At 34.5% G+C, this 25,387-nt stretch overlaps 1 protein-coding gene across 1 annotated transcript in view; it reads right to left on the reverse strand.

Annotated features, from left to right (window-relative positions):
- The window catches only part of LOC106884069 (sodium- and chloride-dependent glycine transporter 1), a 362,819-nt gene that overhangs the window by 89,210 nt on the left and 248,222 nt on the right, over positions 1 to 25,387 (reverse strand). Inside the window, exons 4-5 of the mRNA XM_089355594.1 lie at positions 23,674 to 23,850; positions 10,160 to 10,217 (exon numbers count right to left, since the gene is read on the reverse strand). Of these exons, the coding sequence (XP_089211720.1) occupies positions 10,160 to 10,217; positions 23,674 to 23,850 (235 nt within the window). The remainder of the gene's footprint in view (positions 1 to 10,159; positions 10,218 to 23,673; positions 23,851 to 25,387) is intronic.

The following is a 25,387-nucleotide window of genomic DNA, read 5'->3' on the forward strand; positions in this document are numbered from 1 at the left end:
GCTACAAAGTTATCACACGCAGATTAACTCATATCTATCTTTCCATAATATATATATTTATATATATATATATAGATAGATAGATATACATGCATGCAAAATTCTGAAAAGTTAACTGATGTTTCAACCTTTATAAAACGTATATGTGTTTCAGTAAATCGACTAGTAAGATTATATAATCCTTTGGCGAAATTGCATAACGTCATCGCGTCACCTCGTTAGAGTTTTCAGTAAAAAATAAGAAATTCTATTTTACTAAGTATATATACATATATTGTCATAATGCAAATTACACACAACCTCAGTGCTGCGTCGGAATATGGAGGTTTTGCCTGTTTTTTCTTCTTTCTTCTCTATATCGGATATATATATATATATATATATATATATATATATATATATATATATATATATATATATATATATATATATATATATATATATATATATATATATATATATATATGTATATTTATATGTACATATATATATATATATATATATATATGTATGTATGTATGTATGTATATATGTTTATAGCTGAGGTTGTGCACAAGAGAACAATGAAAGTGAGAGCATTGTGGCCAACAACATTCTTAGTCTGGGCGATGCAATGAAAAGGTGATACAGACATGAACACGCACACACACACACACACACACACACGTTCATTACATACATAAACCTTTATATAATAAAATTCGTTCTGTGTGCGTGTGAACATGTGTGTGTTTGTCTGTGTCTGTGTCTGTGTGTCCTTGTCTGTATTTTCCAATAAGTTTAATTGTAAATTTTCATGAAGCACAATTGTAGCAGATTAAATGTGCCAAATATGTAGCGACGCTATTGTTTCCAAAACGCAATATTCTCCAAAATAGAAGGAAATGCATATGTAATACATATGTAATGTTGTATATTTCATAGAGACAAAGATATTTATGTTTCTAATACAAAGGAAGCTTGAAACGTCAGTTTGTTTTTATATTATCTTTTCAGTAGTCGCTCTTCTTTTCCGTTGTCATAGTCATCGTCGTAATTTCCTTCTTGTCCACCTCCTCCTCCTCATCATCATCGTCGACATCGTCGTCGTCGTCGCCATCATCATCATCATCATCATCATCATCATCATCATCATCATCAACACCAACATCAACACCGTTTCTCTCTCAATCAATCCTTTTATCTATCTATCTATCTATCTATCTATCTATCTATCTATCTATCTATCTATCTATCTATCTATCTATCTATATATATATATATATATATATATATATATATATATATATATATATATATATATATTTATATATATAACTATATATCTATCTATCAATCTATTTCTCTCTATCTACCTACCTATCTATCTATGTATCTATCTATCTATCTATATATCTAACTATGTATCTATCTATCTATCAATCTATTTCTCTATGAATAAGAACTGGGACGAGATCACCAGTAGAGTGATCAAACTCAGCCAAACATGGGCCGAGAGAAAGTTATCTCTAAAAAGCCGGGCGGAGGTGGCTAATGTGTATATCGCATCAGTCATCGATTACCGCCTGACCGTCATGCCTTGTCCCGATGCCACCATCACGAAACTAGAACGCATACTTTTCCGCTTTCTGTGGAAGGGTGGCGTTCCGATGGTGAGGCGATCCATTTGCTGTCAACAACATGAAGGACTGGGGATGCCGTGGTTAATGATGCGCAGACATGCGCTGAGACTGCGGCATCTCTGGAACTTCATTGTCGACGGTGAACAGGTGTCGGCGCCGTTTGTGAGGCACGCCTTCCCGCAGCTCGTCTCAGTCACCGAACTGCAAACATGGATCAGGAAGAGACCGAAACTGGGCGATTGGCACCGCGAGTGTTGCCAAGCTCTACAACAGCTCTGCCGTCCGGGATCAATCTTGTGCAACTTCCAAACAACCAATGCGTTCTATAGAGGACTAGTGGATGGGAGGTCTGACGACACTCTCGGAGCAAACCTGGGTGTCGATGAGAAATTCCTAACACGCCTTTTCAAGACGACGTTCGGGCCGGGGCCTATGGATAATTTCCAGAGATCCCTGGCTTGGCAATGCTATCGAGACGCACTACCAGTTCGAGAGAAGATCTACAGACACGGTTCGAAAACCACCGGACCGACCTGCCCGAGATGCGGTCAGAGCGACGAAACCGTTCTGCACGCACTCGTGCAGTGTCCAGATATTTCAGAGCTGTGGACCTTCGTCGAACGGCTGTTGTCGCGTGTGGGACGAGCCCACTTATCAGCCGAGTCTATCGTGAATATTGTTCCGCCACCTTCCTTTAAACGGGAAGAAAAAACGGTTTTTGTAACACTGATAGCTATGGCAAAAGAATGCGTGTGGTGGACGCGTTTGAAAGGTCTACAAACAAACACTTTCCTCTCTGGTCAATCCCTCGTCAACTTTTTCAAGTACCACTTGAAAAGGAGGATGAGGATAGAGAGGAAGGTGTTGTCGAATGAAAGTTTCAATAAAAAATGGGTAAATGTGGCAAGAATGGTAAGAATGAAAGACGACACCATTTTAAGCATAGACTTGTAACAAAAAGAGACAAAAAGAGAGAAGGTACTTACTTTCATGTACCTTTAAAAAAAGAAGCCTGAGGTGACCGTGGTCTTTTCCGTAGGCTTTTCTCTCCACGGATAAACCTAATCTGTTCCCCGTTTTTTTACATCGACTGTGATACACGAGCCCTATTGATCGCCCCCCCCACGTTTTTTTTTTTTTTTCTTCCCGCGATCCCTTTTGATTCAAATCACCCCCCCCCCCGAAAGCTCTACTTTGTAATTTGTCCATTTTCTGTATTTAGCCCTGTGTGGCTATAATAAAAAGATATCTACCTATCTATCTGTATGTCTGTCTGTCTGTCTGTCTATCTATCTATCTATCTATCTATCTATCTATCTATCTATCTATCTATCTATCTGTCTGTCTGTCTGTCTGCCTGTCTGTCTATTCGTCTGTCTATCTATCTACCTATCTATCTGTATGTCTGTCTGTCTGTCTGTCTGTCTGTCTATCTATCTATCTATCTATCTTTCTATCTAGCTAACTAAATATCTATCTATCTATATACATAAGCACGTAATAAAATATATAAAATATATACGTATATATGTATATAAGTGACTCTTCGTGTGATATATAAATATAGAAATACACATGCAGTAACACACACACACGTACTTACGCACATAACGCGCGCACGCATGTGCACGGTGACCTGTGTGCATATCTATTCGTTACTTTGACGACCACTCTATCAGCTCTCTATATTCTTTCCTTTTAAACATTTTATGTGTTCCTTTATGAGTCGTATGTTATTTCAAACACTGATTTTACTCTCATTATATTTTCAAGTATTTTAGCTTTCATATTCTCAAAGGATTTTTCCCTCATTTTATTGCCTTTGTAGTAGGCAGCGTCGGCATATTTCAAGTATTTAACATTTATATACAGTATTAATTCCTGTTTTTTTATTTTTATGATTTAGCAACCGCATATATGATATATTTATATTATATCCTATACCTGTGTGCGTGTGTGTGTATATGTGTGTGTGCGTGTATGTGCACGCACACATATATAATATATTGATACAACTTATTAATGCTTGATTTTATGCTACGGCATAATAAAACAATTTTACATTACTCAAGACTTTGTGTACAGTATAAATTCATTTTTCATCATATATATATGTATGAATATGTTGTGCGTGTGTTTTATGTGTGTATATATATAGTATATAAATAAATATATATATGCGTGTGTGTGTCTGTGTATGATTGTGTGCGTGTTTATATATCTCTTTCTTTTTCTCTATCCCTCTCTCTCTCTATTTATATATATATATATATATACATATGTGTGTGTGTGTGTGTGTGTGTGTGTGTTTGTGTGTACATATTATCATATATAATTTCAGAAATACATTTATATATAAAATGAGAGAGTAAAATGCACAGCTACCTAGCTGGAATGCTAGATAGATAGATAGATAGATACATAGATCGAGGGAGAGTGAGAGAGAAAGACAGAAAGTGAGAGGAGAGTGAGAGAGAGAGAGAGAGAGACACATACACAGGCAATAGACAGAGACAAAGAGAAAGAGAAAGTAATACTGTTGTTAGCACTAGATGCATTGATATACGCAGCGCTAAACAAGTAAACCGCTATCCTTAAAATTATTATTGATAATTTTACGAACTTCATAGGCTAATATTTAACACTGATATGAACACAGATGAAGGTGATAAACAGGAATATCACATAAACTCATTCTTGCACTCTGCAAGCACCTAATAACTTTAGATAACCTCACATAGATGGTTTCATATTATGGTATATAATTATGATAAACTTTGTTCCTAAATCACTTAATGATCTACTGTTTCATAAAATCATGCTAGAGATTAAGTTAATGGGCGTTAATCAGAAATGTACAAATTGCTTCACATCAATTCTTTTCAAAAGCAGAACATACGAGCCCATGGTCTTGTGGTAATATATATATATATATACTTTATTTAAAAGCAGTAGAAATATAACAAAAAAACCGTTACTCTGAGTTTCACATTCCCGTTCATCGGACAGTTTTTCCACCTTGTTGCACATTTCATGTGCTTACTCCGGTATATATATATATATATATATATATATATATATATATATATATATATATATTCTTTTATTTTTACTTGTTTCAGTCATTTGACTGCGGCCATGCTGGAGCACTGCTTTTAGTCAAGCATTTCGATCTCAAGTTATATTCTTCGTAAGCCTAGTACATATACATACATACATACATACATACATGCATACATATATATCAATGTAATACACAGCCGAAAGATTTACTAATATATACATGTGTATATATATCATGCTCTTACCGACGCAGAAGTGGCTGTGTGGTAAGTGGCTAGCTTACCAACCAACATGGTTTTGGGTTCCGTTCCACTGCGTGGCATCTAGGGCAAGTGCCTTCTAGTATAGCCACGGGCCGACCAAAGCTTTGTGAGTGGATTTAGTAGATGGAAACTGAGAGACGGCCGTCGTGTATGTATATATATATATATATATATATATATGTGTGTGTGTGTGCCTGTGCGTGTGCCTGTGTGTATGCCTCTTTGTGTGTGTGTGTATGTATTTTTGTGAGTTTGTGCTTGTCCCTCCACCATCACTTGACAACCGATGTTGGTATGTTTACGTCCCAGTAAAGTAGCACTTCAGCAAAAGAAACCAATAGAATAAGTACTAGCCTTACAAAGAATGAATCCAGAGGTCGATTAATTCGACTAAAGGCGGTGCTCCAGCATGACCGCAGTCAAGATAACAAACAAATAAAAGAATAAAATAATAAAAGAATGAAAATTTAACTGGGCATATTTATAAAATACATGACATGACACCCAGCAATCTTTCGGGCTCTGCACGGTGCCTTGTTCTTTCTCTACATACACACACACGTACATACATACATACATACATACATACATGCATATATATATATATATATATATATATATATATATATATATACACACACACATACGAAGGGCTTCTTTCAATTTTCGTCTACCAAATCCACTCACAAGATTTTGGTCGGCCCGAAGCTTCTTACCACACAACCATTCCTGCGCCTCTAATACACACGCACACATATATACATACATGCATACATACATACGTATATGTATGTATATGCATACACACACACACACACACACACACGCACACACGCACACACGCACACACACACATATATACATATACTACAACAGCAAGATGAAACTTGGAAATCATTGCCAATGTTTTCTTTGTGAATATACATATACATTATGTATGTACGTACAAATACATACACACACGTTTTTAAATTTAGTTATGATAAAAGCAGTTTGTGTATATGAATGTATAGAGAATTAAAGTCATCTATGCATGTATATATATATATAATTATATATACGCTTATACACACAAATATACACTGACACACGCACACAAACACGCACATACATATATAAATATAACTTTCCAATAGAATCTGTCCCCATGATCCCTTTCCTAATATATTGATTAAGCCGAGAACATACCCTCGGAGACATTCCGTGACATCGGATTCTCACATGTTTGCGGATAGACCTATTATTTCTTTCTGAATACGATATTGTTCAATGGTCTCAATGTGATAGATTAAATCAGTAGCCAGAGCTGAATAAATAGATTCCAACTGTTTTATTCTTTTCGCTATTGATACTATTGGACTTTTGCTGGTGTCGTTATTTAGCCCTAGGTCATCCCTTGTCATGGAGACTCATAATGGATGGTGATATATTTTTGAACACCACTCATGGTGTGATACCTTGTTTCATACGTTATCCTGTTATGTAGCTATCGGTATGGATTTAGTGTGTATTAGTAACAAATACTAGCAGCTTGATCGATCACATCTTTTACTCTTTTACTCTTTTACCTGTTTCAGTAATTTGACTGCGGCCATGCTGGAGCACCACCTTTAGTCCGGCAAATCGACCCTAGGACTTATTCTTTGTAAGCCTGGTATTTATTCTATCGGTGTCTTTTTGCCGAATCGCTAAGTTACGGGAACGTAAACACACCAGCATCGGTTATCAAGCGATGGTGGGGGGACAAACACAGACACACAAACACACATACATATATATATATATATATATATATATATACGTATACATAAATACGACGGCCTTCTTCAGTTTCCGTCTACCAAATCCACTCACAAGGCTTAAGTCGGCCCGAGGCTATAGTAGAAGACACTTGCCCAAAGTGCCACGCAGTGGGACTGAACCTGGAACCATATAACTGGTAAGCGAGCTACTTACCACACAGCCACTCCTGCGCCTATGATTAATTTTGATTAATTTTATTTTTGGAGAAGGATAGAAAGACTCAAGAAAATTCAGCGTATTTAATACTTATTACTAATTTTGCAATTTGGATTTCAAATTTTGGGAGGGAGGTAAATCGCTTATATCAACCCTTTAACTCGATTTGTACTTTATTTATCGACCCGAAACAGTTGAAACGCAAAGTCGACCTCAGCAGAATTTGAACTCAGAACACGAAGATAGACGAAAGCATTTTGTTGGGCGTCTGTGTTTCTAGATCAGTAAAGCGGGTGTGCGGAATTAGTCTGTGAACGTGTGCGCGCGTGTGTATACACGTGAGCGCATGAGTGTGTCTGTATATATGTATTCTGTTATTCTGTTACTTATTTCAGTCATCTGCCTGCGGCCATGCTGGTGCACCGCCTTCAAAGGATTTAGTCGAACAAATCAATCCCAGGACTTTTTTGTTGTACAATCTCCATCTTTCTTTTAACTTGAAAATACCTTCTTCCCAGAATTGAGGTGGTTTCATAGCAAATAAGTCGAAAGGTAAGCTACTATAAATCGGCACGAACTTTCCGGACAACCCAATATATCTATGTATGCATATATATATATATATATATATATATATATATATATATATATATATATGTGTGTGTGTGTGTGTGTGTGTGTGTGTGTGTGTGTGTGTGTATAGACAGATAAATAATTGTTTTCAAGTTATAATAAGAAATATTTTACATTATATCCTAGAAAAATTCATTTGGTAGAGTACATATTTATTCTTTAACGAGAATAGAATAGGTTTGATTGTGACTTCGAAGTTTCGACCACCGACGCCATCACCAGACGATCCACATTCGTTACTGTTCTTGTCAAAGAAGTATACATGTGTGTGTTTGCCTATGTATATATGCAAAACTATGTGAATGCATGGCTTGTGTCAGTTCCGATCGTCACTTGTCAATCGATGTTTGTTTGTTTACGTTCGGAAACTTAATGGCTCATCGATTCGAATAAGTACCAGACTGTCCAATAACTTAAACAAGTAAAAGAAAAAATAATTGACTAAGACAATATTTGAACTGCGAATCTCAAGAACTGTATTGATAAAACGCATTAATATTGACTGACGATCTAACTAACCTTCCAATCGAGGGTCTTTCAATATCTTTGGTGAACCAAGCGCCTGATAGTTATTTTATAGCTGCAACAGCTGCATAGTTAAAAGTCGAATGCAAAATATATGCATCTTCTAAAATGCCGATCGGGCTTTAACAGTCACTGCTTTCAGCTTTACAGCATTTGATGTTGAAGATTTAATTATTAAATCGACTCAAGTAACAGCAGCTTTCTCTAGGGTTCCGCTGTCATGTTTCAACAGCTGTGAAGTGTGGGGGCATCGATAATTTAAGAGTTCGAAAGGAGGCGTCCTAATCCCAAGTGCACACTGTTAACGTGTAAATAGTTCTCCGTATTTTATTTCCTCTTGTTTGTACGAGCATTAAATGTAAGAATGTAAGTTTATGTGTTCGGGTGTATGTTGTGTGTGTGTGTGTGTGTGTATGTGTGTGTGTGTGTGCGCGCGCGCGTTTATCTATCTATCTATCTATCTATCTATCTATCTATCTATCTATCTGTCTGTCTGTCTGTCTATCTATCTATCTATCTATCTATCTATCTATCTTTCCCTTTATATATATACATATATTATATATATATATATATATATATATATATATATATATATATATATATATATATATATATATATATATATATATATATATATATATGTATGTATATATATTTAAAATTATAATTTAGGGTATCTAAGAGGTAGCACCACGCTGGAAATAGCAGTCAAAACTTGACTCTAAAACCACATTAAATGTTCACATAACACCAGGAGAGAAGACGAAGAGACAAAATAACCTAGCAAAAATTGCTGGATAATTCCAGATTCCGGATTTTTGGTTCTGCATAAGAAATGCTCTGCCTTCATCAGTGGAATACACTCAGAAAAGCACATAAATACAAATATATATATATATATATATATATATACAACATACGATATACTTACATATCCGAACATATACATACATACATATATATGCACGTATGCAACACGACCAATTTAAATTGCGCGCCGAAAAAAACTCTTCGTGCGATATGGTCAGAATATCACCGCAGTGAATATAATGACCAAATAAATATATCAATTTATATAAATGACGTTAAGATCGATATTTAAAATTACCGATTTTATCAGGACATGTAAGTATAACGCATGTTGGATATATATATATATATATATATATATATATATATATATATATATATATTTGTATGTAAGAGCTTTTTCTGATTATATTCCACTGATGAATGCATGCTGGAGCACCGCCTTTAGTCGAGCAAATCGACCCCAGGACTTATTCTTTTGTAAGCCTAGTACTTATTCTATCGGTCTCTTTTGCCGAACCGCTAAGTTACGGGGATGTAAACACACCACCATCGGTTGTCAAGCTATGTTGGGGGAGGGGCAAACACAGACACACAAACACACACAAATATACATGCATATATATACATACACACGACGATCTTCTTTCAGTTTCCCTCTACCATATACACTCAGAAGGGACTGAACCCGGAACCATGTGGTTCGTTAGCAAGCTAATTACCACACAACCACTAAAAAAAAAAAAACGAGAAAAAGACAAGAACATCCAAAACGTTAGGACGTGGTACGCTCAGAGAAGGAAAGCAAGGGTCTTACGTTTCGAGTAAAGCACTTCATCAGAAACAGGAGACTAGAGAAAAGTTCAAGAGTAAAGAAGACGTAGGAAATAAATCGTCAACATTCCCCATGTGGTTAAAGTTTGATTACATGTGTGTGTGTGTGTATCTATTCACACTGACACATACGCACACACACACACACACACACACACACACACACACACACACACACACACACACACACACACACACACACGTATATATGCATGAGTGTACGCTGGTGTATATGTACGGAAATATTTATACCATGAGAAGTGAAAGGGGACACGTTCATTTTAAGACAATAAAATATATTCATGGAAACATTCGGCTTATTTCTATGCTAGGTACATTGCCTGCTCAAAAGACGAAACTAATCAAATATTTATAATTAATCATTGCAACACATGACAAGGCAATATAAATTACAAACAGAATTTAGCTGATTCTTCTGAAACTTACTTGTAGTATTCTTCACTTGGTGTCTTCAGGCTAGATGTATACAACGCTGATACATTTCCTGCAATGTAGACAAAAACATATAAAAATCATTTACATATAAGTAATTATATATACACAAATACACACACACACACACACACACACATATATGTATATATATATATATATATTTATATATATATATATATCTGTATATATATATATATATATATATATATATATATATATATATATATATATATATATATATATATATATATATATATATATATATACATTTGCATACGTATATATAATTAATATTTTTTTTCGCCGTATTACATGTTGGGTTCTGTTTTGCATCTGTTATTTTATCATTGGTCATGTACATAAATGATGATATATTCATCCATTTGCTGCTTTTCTTCACAAGAACCGAGAGGGTACATTGCGGCACTGTCAGATGCTCCTGCACCAGTTCTTAAGTATCACACATTTGAGGGCTTGACGCTAGATGTGTCGAAACAATTGTAGTGATTAATAAACCTCTCGTGTCTTCCATCTTCCGTCACTCATTAACAAGATACACAACACTATGAAAGTGACCGTGCCTTACTAGTAAGTTACCGAATATAAAACATTCATTTTATTATCTAATATATATATATATATATATATATATATATATATATATATATATATATATATATAAATATATATATATATATATATATATATATATATATATATATACTTATATATATGTGTATAAATATATATATATATATATATATATATACAAACATACATACATACATACATATATATATATTTATATACATATATATATATAAATATATATACATATACTTACACACACACACACACACACACACATATATATATAAATACATACAGTGTACATTTAAACACATAAGAGAGATGTCCATAATTGACCATCTACCCGATAGAAGGAGCAGTCAAACCTAAAACCACAATTAGGAATAATTTCGAAAGGGAATGAAAAATAAAAACATTTATCATCTATTTCCTGAACCAAGGTTTCAAGCTATTTTCAGCAAAATAAAATAATTTGCTAGGCCAGCTATCATCAGCAGGAAAGCCAAGATTAACACATAAATACGGGACAATACGTGGAAACATGCCTCGTGCTTATATGTTATAACTTTTCATGTCTACCGCACGTGTGCTGTTTTCCTATCGGCAGCAAATACAAAAAATGCCGATTTTCTTCCAGAAATTAGCCAAAATATCATTATATCATTATTAATAATGATATAATGATAAATATTTTGGTATTATTTATTCAGAATTACACCTGTTTCATTTGTTAACAGGCGTTACAAAATTCTGCAAGTAGTAAAATACATATAGTGTATTATATATTTCGTACATGTACAATTTTGTAACTCTTATTAGCGAATAAATAACAGCAAACATTTTTTTTCCATCTGTTGCATTGATGCTATTACACTGCGGGAAACATTTGAAATGTTATGCATGCCTGACATAGATATAACATCTGCATATGCACTTGGAATACTGAAACAATAAGTTATGCTTTAAAAGGACACAGCTTGGTTCTTAACCTATCTACACACACCGACATACACGTATACACACGCACGCGCATAAATACGCATATATGTGTGTATATTTATGTATATATATATATATATATATATATATATATATATATATATATATATATATATATATATATATATATATATATATATATATATATTCTCATTTTTTTTTCAGTCATTTGACTGCGAACATGCTAAAGTACTGCGTTTCGTTGAACAAAAATAGGACTGATTTTTTTGTAAGCCTAGTACTTATTCTATCTGTGACTTATGCCGAACCGCTAGTTTAGATTACGGGGACGTAGACATTCCAGGGTTATTTCAGTTCCCGTCAATCAAATGAACTCACAAAGCTTTGGACGATCAAAGGCTACAGTAGAAGATACTTGCCGACGGTGCCATGCAGTAGGACTGAGCCCGGAACCATGTGGTTGGTAAGCAAGCTACTTACCACACAGTCACGCTACGTCAACACTTTAACAGAACTACATTCGATCCTCGCTTTCAAATATAAAGGAACCAGTCAACGACATATATCTCTTTATTGGAAGGAAAATTGGTATCGATCTGAGTACGTTCTTAAACTTACATCAGAGAAAGGCTAGCGATTATTTGACCACAGAACGATTAACATATTAGAGATATTTAAGCTGTACACAATCTAAGAAATAAACTAATTAGTCTAAGATTTATAAAACACATTCAGCGACAACGAGGATTGTCAAATTATTTACAGTTAATTACACACTGTTTATGGGAAATCTAAAATTAATTTGTCACTTTGTCACATGACGCACTGTTGGACAAAATAAGGTGTCCAATTTAACAGAATAGTTCTTATGCAATGTAAGTGATTATAAGTTGGTTGCTAAGTCGTCTGGAGACATTTAGTACAATTTGTATAATAAAAGTCTCAGTAAAACGGAACGTAGCTTGTAGAATCAACATAATGTGCTCATTAATGTTTAGAATCATTGGTGTACTTGTCACAGCACAACTAGAATTTGGTTTGCTAGTAGACGTGGGCGTTATGTCAAAGAGAATATATACAATTATAGAGAATGCACACACTGACAAGCACACGAATGCGCATAGACATGTGTATATATATATATATATGTATGTGTGTGTGGGTCTGTGTGTGTGTGCGTGTGTATTTACACCTGAATATGCATACGTAAATAGGAATACATATGTATGTTGTAGGTATATCAATGAACAGTTGACCGCACACATGCATACACACACACACACACACATATATACCTATATATATATATATATATATATATATATATATATGCATGTATGTACAGGGTGTGTAAGTTATTTAAGGACATACCCTTTTTGGGTCATTGCTGCATTTTTTGCTAACTCTGTATAATCTTTGTTTCAGAAAATAATAATGGCAGACCCTCAGCTTACTCAAGAAATGAATAGGCATTATGTTACTGTGGTTATAACAGCCGAGCATAGAGATTTAGAAGTACCTTGATTTTTAAAACTTGCCATATCTTTCGTCTACAAAGTTTGTAAGGAGCTAGAGACTGAAGATGGAAACGTATCACCAGTATCAAAGCATGAAAAGCATTCTAAATGTTCTGAAATCATCAGAAAACCAGCATTTATCCAGCAAGTTCAACAGATCATTTATTACAATCCCAGAAAGCCCATAGTATACCTCGCTCAGAGATTTATTAAAGTTATCTGTTTTCATATGTTGTTTTTATATAAAGTTAAATCTGTTCTCAAATATCTTACGCAACCTATACATATTTATATATATATGTTTTTTCTTTATCTTTTACTTGTTTCAGTCATTTGACTGCGGCCATACCGGGGCAACGTCTTGAAAGAATTTAGTCGAATGAATCGCCCCCAGCACTTATTCTATCGTTCGCTTTCGCCAAATGCCCGTGTTACAGAGACATAGACATACCAGCATCGGTTGTGAAGTGGTGATGGGAGATAAACACAGACACACGCCCGCACACACAGAGGCGCGCACACACACACATACACACACACACACACGCACGGACGCACGCACGTACACACACACAGAAACACACACATGCACATTTACATGTTTATGTATGCATCTGCCTCTACCTCTCTCCTCTCCGATAGAATAAGTACTAGGCTTACAAAGAATAAGTCCTGGGGTCGATTTGGTCGACCCCAACGGTGACTATGCTGAGAAATAGGGACGTGATCCATAGAGAACCAGCTTCATTTTGATGTATGATACATGTTCCTGTGTTAGTAATTATACCTGTCCTAAACAAAATGGCATCACTTTTTGACTCACCCTCGTATTTATATATATGTAGAGAGAGAGAGAGAGAGAGAGAGAGAGAGAGAGAGAGAGAGAGAGAGAGAGAGAGATGCATACGTTAGTGTAGGCGTGTAATATGAGGGTGTGTATATAGTGATGAAGTCAGTGAAATCTGACTTACGTTGGTTCATCTCTGAATGAATTATTTCCTTTTTCACTACTTAGTAAATATATTCTTTCTCTTTTTCTCTTCTCTCTTTTTCTCTTCTCTCTTTTTCTTTTTTACCTCTTTCTCTCTTAGAAACTTCGCTGATGCCTAATTTCATATCTCATCTATATGATGAATGATTTAATTTTAGTTGTAAATACAGTACTTTGTTCATCAGGAATTATTCGGAAATTATTTCTATTGCCAATTCAGTAAAACATCTACATAAAATCTACCGTTTTCACTAAACATAAGAAAGTAATAGTAACCGACATAAAATATACGCAAAAAAATATACGATATACAGCCACTCACGTGATTTTATTCGTCTGTTTATGAGAATATATTCTTATGAATTCCGTCTGTTGCATAAATATATACACACCAACGTATAGCATATGATTCATGTTCTCAGTTTATAAAGTAATTTTGCCTATATATATTTGTTTATTTATTATGTATATACAGATTGTGGTGAATAGACTGTCGTCTAAGTTACGCACAAATGAAAATAACACTGACATCTCATTTTTACTGATATATTTATCAAAATTACATACAAATATCTTGAAATACTAAAGAGAAAATTTATTCAATAAAAATTGCCCTTATCTTCAACAACGGCCTCCAGACGATTTCGGAATCTCTTGTAACTCTCCTGGACGGTCCTCTTCTATAATTTGGTGAACGCTACCATAAACCTCGCCTTCAGTTAATCTTTGGTGTTACAGGGAGTTGTGTTGGTCTGTCGCTCAACTGCGACCCAAACATAATAATTATGGGCGTTGCAGTCTGCTGGAATTTATTGCGTTTTTAAAAATTTGGAATATACATATTTTTTTTCTAGTTAATTTTAGATAGTTTTTGTTTATTTTCAGTTCATTAAAATGGAATGTCAAGTTAAGAAAAACGAGAATTTTCGAAACCTCCTTCTTTTTGTTTTTAATCAAGGTTCTAAGGCCGCAAAAGCTGCTCGCGACATTTGTGCTACGTATGGAGAGGGTGCCATAGCTGAACGAACCGCTCGTGATTGTATGCCAAGTTCAAATATGGAAATTTTGACTTCAAAGAGATTCACCTCGTTCTGGTCGTCCAGTTGAGTTCGATGAAGAGCGATTAAACCAACTTTTGCAAGAAAAGACAAACATAAATTCACGTACGCGCACATACATACAAACACACATATATCAATCCCATTAGGCAAAGCATAGAAGTGCAATAAGTTTGTAAGCTTCATATATTTATTCGGCTAGTACAATATAGTATATATACATACATATACATATATATATATATATATATATATATATATATATATATATATATATATATATATATATATATATATATATTACGGAGATGTACTTGCATAGCAAGTGACATGATCTGAGATCGTGTGCTGGAACGAAAACAATTGCAGCGTGGAAGGTGTTTATAAGCCATTTAAAATAACACACAAAATCCGTTAGATTCACTTCAACATATATATGTACATGTGTATGTATGTATGTATGTATGTATGTATGTATTTATGTATGCATGTTTGTATGTATGTGCATGTACATGTGTGCGCGTATGCATCTGTGTACATGCGTATGCATGTGTGCATGCCTATACATATGTATGTATATATGTATGTATGTGAGTATGCACGTATGTACTTATGGATGTACGTGAGTAATAGGGTAAGTGTGTAGACGTGTTTGTGTGTGTGTGTGTGTGTGTGTGTGTGCATATGTATGTACATGTGAATGTATGTTTATGTACTGATATGTGCGTCAGTTCAAGTTGTATACATGACAGTTACTTTGTTGAAGGTTGTATATACGCACATATATACATATGCATATACACATATGTAAACACACACACACACACATATATGTGTGTGTGCGTTTGCTCCTCTCACCATCGTCTAACGGTGAATTGATACAACGTCTTAGATACATATATGTACATATATAACCTTACTTATACATATATAAACAAGTATACACAATCATATTGACACTCACACGCACTCACAAATATACATATTATCTTAAAGTATACACGCATATACGCTTAACCATCACTACACCTATACATATATACACACACACACATACACACATACATATATACAAATATGTATGACACTAATACAAGGATAACGGTTAAAATTCAAATATGCATTTTTCCTTTTTTTTCCATAAACATACCACACATAGATGTATCTACACATATTCATATCTACACATACTCATACGTCCATGCATGCACACACTCATAGTCACATACACAACGCATAACACATACACACATGTGCACACACACATACATCTACACGCACACACACACATATCATACTATATACGCTCATACGGTTATATATAATAACATATATGTATGTATTATGCATCTCAACATGTATGTATGGAAAGGAATTCCACATGTAAAAGAGAAAGAATGGTGACTATAGATGTGTACTCCCGTATGGAATCTGGATGTTACCCCACTCGGATTTACGAACGCATCCTAAGAGATGATGAAGACGGTACATGCCCCCTATACCGCAACAAGTTCTGGAATAGGTTAGAGAGGGACACCAACAAAAGAAATAAAAACGACACTTGGTATGATAACAAGAAGTTTCACAGTGTGATGTTTGTTGATGCTACACCTAAGAGCATATTAAGTTAGGCATTCAAGAAAATCCTGCACGCAACTGGCCTTAAGATCAAAGTTGTAGAAAAGACAGGTAGGACTATCAAATCTGAGTTATGTAAATCATATCCGTTTGATAGAATCATCTGTCAAAATAACTGTGCAGTGTGTTCTACAAACCCACACGTGAACTGCAAAACCAAGAACACTGTATACCAGATTAAGTGCCAAGAAGGAGCTTGCGCGACTAACCCAGAGTCATACATCGGTGAGACTTCTAGGAGTATCAATGATAGGTTCAAAGAACACCTGGACAACTACTTTGAAAAGAAACCAAACTCCATCTTCTATCAGCATGCTGTAGACTACCACAAGCGCTCCTTAGGGAGACTTAAATTAAATATCGTGTCCAAACATCCCACTGATGCAATGCTGAGACAGGTCACTGAAGCTGTCTGTATAGAAGAGTACAAACCCTCTCTCAACCGAAAATCCGAGTGGGGTAACATCCAGATTCCACACGGGAGTACACCTCTATAGTCACCATTCTTTCTCTTTTACATGTGGAATTCCTTTCCATACATACATGTTGAGATGCATAATACATACATATATGTTATTATATATAACCGTATGAGCGTATATAGTTTGATATGTGTGTGCGTGTGTGTAGATGTATGTGTGTGTGCACATGTGTGTATGTGTTATGCGTTGTGTATGTGACTATGAGTATGTGCATGCATGGGCGTATGAGTATGTGTAGATATGAGTGTGTGTAGATACATCTATGTGTGGTATGTTTATGGAAAAAAAAGGAAAAATGCATATTTGAATTTTAACCGTTATCCTTGTATTAGTGTCATACATATTTGTCTATATGTATGTGTGTATGTGTGTGTGTATATATATGTATAGGTGTAGTGATGGTTAAGCGTATATGCGTGTATACTTTAAGATAATATGTATATTTGTGAGTGCGTGTGAGTGTCAATATGATTGTGTATACTTGTTTATATATGTATAAGTAAGGTTATATATGTACATATATGTATCTAAGACGTATCAATTCACCGTTAGACGATGGTGAGAGGAGCAAACGCACACACACATATATGTGTGTGTGTGTGTGTTTACATATGTGTATATGCATATGTATATATGTGCGTATATACAACCTTCAACAAAGTAACTGTCATGTATACAACTTGAACTGACGCACGTATCAGTACGTAAACATACATTCACATGTACATACATATGCACACACACACACACACACAAACACGTCTACACACTTACCCTATTACTCACGTACATCCATAAGTACATACGTGCATACTCACATACATACATATATACATACATATGTATAGGCATGCACACATGCATACGCATGTACACAGATGCATACGCGCACACATGTACACGCACATACATACAAACATACATACATACATACATACATACATACATACATACATACATACATACATACATACACATGTACATATATATCATGAACTAACTATTACTTTCTCAGATGCAGCACAGAATTTTGTCAGTGAACAGGTCGCGGTCTCAATGCGACGAAAATATTTTGACAAATTAAATTTAAATGTTGAAGTGAATCTAACGGATTTTGTGAATCTAACTTATTTTAAATGACTTATAAACACCTTCCACGCTGCAATTGTATATATATATATATATATATATATATATATATATATATATATATATATATATATATATATATATATATATACAAGAATAAGGGCAGGGAATCGTCAATTAATACTAGAATTAATAATTAACAATTTTGCCAAGTAGTTCAGTATGAAAAAACCTTTATCGGTAAAACCATTTATCATCATAAATATACAGGGATTAGCATTGAGTTGCTTCTCCAACATACTGAAAATTTAGAAATAGCAGTCAAAGAACTACTGATTCTAAACTACAAATTTTTCTCTAAACGGGTGGCGATATTTATGGCACACCAAAAATTACCGTGAATTTTTTTAGAGACACTTTCAAATTTATCAGAATATTTGGGCTGAAGATTGGAATAGTGAAATTTTCATTCGCTTAACCATGAAACGATTCGTATCCAATTAACTAAAGACTTGTTTTGTTTACGCTTTTCCCTCCGGTTTTTTGTTCTATGTGTGCCATAAATATCGCCACCCGTTTAGAGAAAAATTTGTAGTTTAGAATCAGTAGTTCTTTGACTGCTATTTCTAAATTTTCAGTATGTTGGAGAAGCAACTCAATGCTAATCCCTGTATATTTATGATTATATATATATATATATAAATTTAAGGAATGGAGTAAACGCATGTTATAACTGCATACTATTTTCCGATATATGTTTCGAAGAATTACAATTTATGTGATCCATAGGAATCGTCGATGTTAAAAATGTAAACTTCTCCTCAGGGAATGTATGGGAACCATCTTAAACGTAAGACATTATGACCGAGTATGATAACTATAGTTGGAGAAGGTTATAACGTAATTCATTTGAAGAAAAACCGTTGGAGATTAGGACGCTACCAGATAGTACGTTGGACAATAAGGGAAGAAAAAAAGAAAAGAAAAAAGACAAAAAGAGAAAGAAAATTCAGAGTTGGGAGAAGATAGGCTGATATAAATCCGATAAAAATTGCAGATGGTTCCCATACATTCCCTGAGGAGAAGTTTACATTTTTAACATCGACGATTCCTATGGATCGCATAAATTGTAATTCTTCGAAACATATGTCGGAATAAAGTATGCAGTTATAACATATGTTTACTCCATTCTTTAAATTTTTATATATACTCAAATACCCAAAATATCAAGGAGTTTCTGCCTCACTAACAGGAATTACACCACAGTTTTTTGTGTTCTTTGCTACGTTGGTTTCTATTAACCCATTTATTCTATCCGAATTATTATTTATTAGGATAAAATAAATACATATATATATATATATATATATATATATATATATATATATATATATATAGCAATTAGAAAATGGAGGATAATATGCTGTACCCATCGACTTGCAGACACCCTCCCAGCAGTGTATTGGATAGATACTATTCCTAATGCAAGAGAGTTAGGGGTTGAGGACTCAACCCACTAAGGAATAGTATCTATCCAATACACTGCTGGGAGGGTGTCTGCAAGTCGTTGGGTACAGCATATTATCCTCCATTTTCTAATTGCTATATATATATATATATATATATATATATATATAAGAGAGTTTTATGAGTGTGTGTGTGTGTGTGTGTGTGTGTGTGTGTGTGCGTGTGTGTGTGTGTGTGTGTGTGCGTATGTTCCTTATGCATTCCTAAACTGAGTTGCCGATTTTGACTTAAGGGGTATCAAAAGATTCAGTAAGCTTTTGGCTACCAACTAAGCTATATTTTCATTCACATATTTGCATTACAAAAATTTGACATTATCATTTTACTTATAGTCACCTATCGTAAACAACATTTTGTATCACCACCACAATGACGTCACATTCTCTATATGAGTGTGTTCGCACGTTCTTTACCTACGTTGTGCCGACGACTGACAAGTATATATGTGTGACGGTGTATGTGTCTGTCAGTCTGCGTACATTTTTGTGACGACTGACATACCCACACACATCTAAAAAACAGCGACAGACACATACAGGGACAGAAAAAGGCCAAAATTGTGCGTTAATGCACGCATGTCTGTCTATGTGTCTTAATTTATGTATGCAACGCGCCCACCAAATTTGAAACGCGCCGATATTCAACATTTACTTCCGGCCTGGATTTCAAACAAACAACAGCATTCACTTTCAAGTACTACCAACATGAAGATTTGGTTGATTTAACATATCTCACAATACTCGCACAATACTCAGCGGCTCTTTCAATATAATTACAGAAATGGTATTCCAATCCTTATAACCAGTTTCAAGATAATGCTTCTTTTAACAGTCTTGTGTTTTTCATCTCTGTGAGGATCAACGTCGCACAACCTATTTACTGCGTTACTCAGTATTTATTCTACAGCCTATAATGTTACACGGTTCAAAAATAGCATCTTCCTTTTCAGCGTTCATTTCTATGAAAAATTGAATTATGCCTTTCGAATTTTCTTGGATTTTCACTTTCTTCATTGTGACATTTATTCAATTGTGAATTTTATCAGATTTAGTACTTGTTCCAAATAAATGTTGACTTTCTGTACCTTCTCACATTAGTGACGCATACTAACTTTTGATAAATTGGTGACTTACCATTTTTTATACCATGACCATGCTACAGAAAGTATGTTTTGTACCTATATTGACATTCCGTTTTGCTTGAACTTCGTGTGTGGCCGTTTTCCTGTTTTTAATATTATCAATTCTATGAGTATGTGTGAGTGTGTGTTTGTGCGTTCGTTACTATAGTAAATAACATTTTACGCTGTTTTAATGAGCCCACATCTAATGAAGAAGCCATCCTTATGGTAGGTGATCCCATTGAAAATCATGATGTTTTCATTCGTGTTCAAGATATCCATCTCTGTCTGTCTGTCTGTCTCTTCCCCTCTCCCGCACAAAAAAGATGTATGCATATGTATTTATGGGCGAAGGTCAAGAATACGCACTCCCGGTGTTTAGGGTTACGGTTACGCCGAAAACGGGTGGTGTGCGTATTCGTTACCTCCGCCTATTTATGTACGTGTATATGAAAGATAATGCAAAACATCACAGCACAACTTCATACATCACAACACACACCTTCACTCACTCACTCACTCACTCACTCATGCACTCTCTCTCTCTCTCTCTCTCTCTCTCTCTCTCTCTCTCTCTCTCTCTCTCTCTCACAGGTCCATTTCATATACACATACAACATCTTACACTTTCTCCTCTCTTTTACTTTCTCCTCTCACTTCAAAGCAAATGTCGCCTTTTTATTTCATGCTCTCTTTCAATTTCTGCTCTCCTCAAAGCATACAGAAATTAAAACAATTTTACGGAAATTAACGAACAATCATATGATCCCATATGTGTCGAATTGATAACTTTGCTTCTTCAAATGAAAGAATACCATAAAATAACTTCCTTTGAGACACATACATACACTCTTGGTAAAACCACTGTGCGAATTATGTTATTTCTTGCAGTGTGAACGTGCACATTAACAGTTCAAACTCAATTGAAATGATCTTTTCCTGTTGAACAATTTGTGTTTGTGATGAGCGTATTTAAAAACATGATCTTCGATATAAACTTAAAAGGAAAGTTTTCCCAGAAATCCTGTCCTTTACTTCTTCTTTCTAGTATGTCCGAGGTGACATTTCCGTCCCTCGCTCTTATTTTCTCTTTTTCCTAACTTTCTTCCGAGTCCTATATTTGCGCTACAGGAGATTAGTATTTCATCCACAAAACACGTTCTCAACATTTTAATTATCTCTGTCTCTCCTCATTAAATTAATTTCTTACTTTTTTTCAAATTTTTATTCTTGGTAATCCATGGAGAAAAAAACAGAAATTACGAATGAATAGAAACCCATAGATTTAAAGAAAATTAACAAATTCTATAAATCTGCACGGCATTCTGTATGATAATTTCTCTCAAGACATTGTCATTGTGTATGGAGCATTTTGCTCTTAAAATACGCATTGTCTCTTTATTGTGTGTGTAACTATATTATCTGAATTGTTCATGGTCAAATTGACTCTAGCACAATCCAATTTTCTGCACTGGATATTTTAAAAAATTACTTTGCAATGAAAGCATTTAAATTATAGAAAAAAATCCTTCTTGGAATCTTTTTCTTTCTTAGATTGAGAAAACTGAGAAGAGTACTTTGATAAATAAACGAATAAAATGTAAGGAAATAAATATGGAAAATAAAATGAAATCATGAAATGTAAATTTGAAAATGTTCAAAATGAAATTTAATATAAATTTGAAATATTTACTGGTCTGATAATGCCACATTTTAAAAATTAAGTCTCAATATAATTCAAAATTTTCCCTATTACTTTGCGAAATATCTTCTACTTGAGCAGGAAAATGGCGATTTATGAAAAGGAAAAGATTTATTCATGTGCAATATCAATCCCGAAACGTTAAGCAAAAATATTTATTAAAAAATCTCCTTTGTTATTATGTGATGCATACATACACATACATACTAGTGAGGAATATGAATAAATATTAAATAATAATTTACATGCGCGCGTACACTCACAAACGCACACACACACACACACACATATATATATACATGCATATATAAATGAGTATGCGTGTGTATGTATACATCACAAGCTCAGACATGACCGGTGCTTAAGAAGCACGCGTCCCACTCGTACTTCTGGATTCGCTGCCACTGCGGGAAAGTACTTTCTATCTTTGCTTATGACTGTCCAGTAGCTTCTCAATAGAAGTTGATGCAGAGATGTTAATATGCGCGTATGTGTGTATAGATACATTTGCACATAGATGCGTGCTCACACACACATGCACACGTACACGCACATACACACACGCACATATATTTATAAACGAAAGTCATCACTCGTTATTGATTATAGCTGGTGGTATGTAACAGGTTTGGAGTACAAGAATGGGAAGTTTCCGGAAACTATATACATGCACAACCTTTCGTTCGTATCAATAATTCAGTTGCCATTTTTATTAAAACGATAGTAAATATGTGAAAAGTAAATAATAGACAAGATCTATCTATGATGATTATACGCATCATAATGGAAGTTGCTCTAAAATGTTAAATGAACTGAAATTAATAACTTACTGTTATGGCGGTTTTCGTCATACAAAAAACAGTTGTCTGAATTCCATGAATTGTTACAGGAAGCCCAGGGGACTTCACTCTTCATTGACGCAAAAAAGTAGTATAGTGAGTGACTGATGATGACGTTATAATAAAGCATTATGAACCAACTGATGATGACCATAGCAAAGCCGACACCTGCAAATAGAAACGAAAATAGATTTAACTTTTACTATCTTTTCAGATATATGCAAAAATAGAAAGACGAAAGTGTATGGGACAGATAAATCGAAAGGGAAAAGAAGGTCACAAGGGAAAATAACAGCTATTTGTGATTTTCAATGTGTCAATGAATGAGAGGCATAGGTCTTGCTAATCGAAGCAAGATATCGGTTGATAGACATGATTCTGTGAGTAGAAAGTTACGGTTGCAAACTAGGATAACTCCACCAACGGAAGTACTTTCAGTAATAGTATTACTAACAATGGTTCAGGTTTAAAAGGCAATTCGTACGGCATTTTAAATATAGTTCTCCATACAGTAGTGAATGCCTTGCGACATAGTTGTAATTTGCTTGATTCCATGTAAATATTCTTTCCATTAAGTTTTATTGATCTTTGTTTCTGTTTGTTACTAGAAATTGCCGATCCATTTCCTGATGAGGATGGCTACAGTGAGGATGTTATTATTATTATTATTATTATTATTATTATTATTATTATTATTATTATTATTATTACTGAGTGAGAGAGCAGTGCATGCCATCAAAGTGACACTGGGGTATTTTATTATTATTATTATTATTGAGTGAGAGAGCCGTGCATGCCATCAAAGTGACAGTGGGGTAAAACGTACGAAGACCAGTATACCCATCATGACTACACGTCTTATGAGAGTACACTAGGCACACGCATCACAAATATATATGCGCGACATGGTGTTCTCATATCAAGATAAACAGCACTTGACCTTGCAGGTGGGGCCTAGTTAGAATTTTCTTCAGATTGAGTAGCCCATCTCGCTCAAAAGGTCCCTGAATAAGGGTTGTTTAAGGATGAACTAAACACCCATGATCCAAGAGGTGAATTATCCGAACCCTAAAGAATTCCTTTCAACACGTAGCTATGATGCTTCCCCACTAATTCTGCTCATGATCAGAGACGCACATATCGCCAGCCACTAAAGGACACGCTCAACTGGTAAAGTTCAAAGAACTGACAAGCAAATCTGCAGAATATTTGCTGTGACGGATTTTTTTGGCCAAGACAAAACAATGTTATCTTTATTATTATCATCATTATTATTATTATTATTATTATTATTATTATTATTATTATTATTATTATTATTATTATTATTATTATTATTATCATCATTATTATTATTCAGTAGTGTTTTATTACGTGCTTTCACTGCACTACCGAGCGCAGATTTGTGTGCCTTGGGTATGTACTGTGATTTGCTGTGGTGCTCTTATTTTCACTGTATTGAAAATGTTTTTTGTAGGTTGTGTGCAATGCCTAGTAGTACTATTGTCTATGTTATATATACTTTGAAGTCGTGATGTTTGTGTTACGCATTTGAATGTATTTTTTATATCATACCTAATGCGCCTACTATAATGGAAATTGTTTCTGTTAGGCTCTACATTCGAGTTATTATCATTATTATTATATGAAAAATGCTTTTTAGGAATCGATTACATCCCTACCAATGCTGAACCGGTTAACAGTA

The sequence above is a fragment of the Octopus bimaculoides genome, chromosome 7 (genome assembly GCF_046866305.1).
Source record: "Octopus bimaculoides isolate indiv1 chromosome 7, ASM4686630v1, whole genome shotgun sequence".
NCBI lineage: Eukaryota > Metazoa > Mollusca > Cephalopoda > Octopoda > Octopodidae > Octopus > Octopus bimaculoides.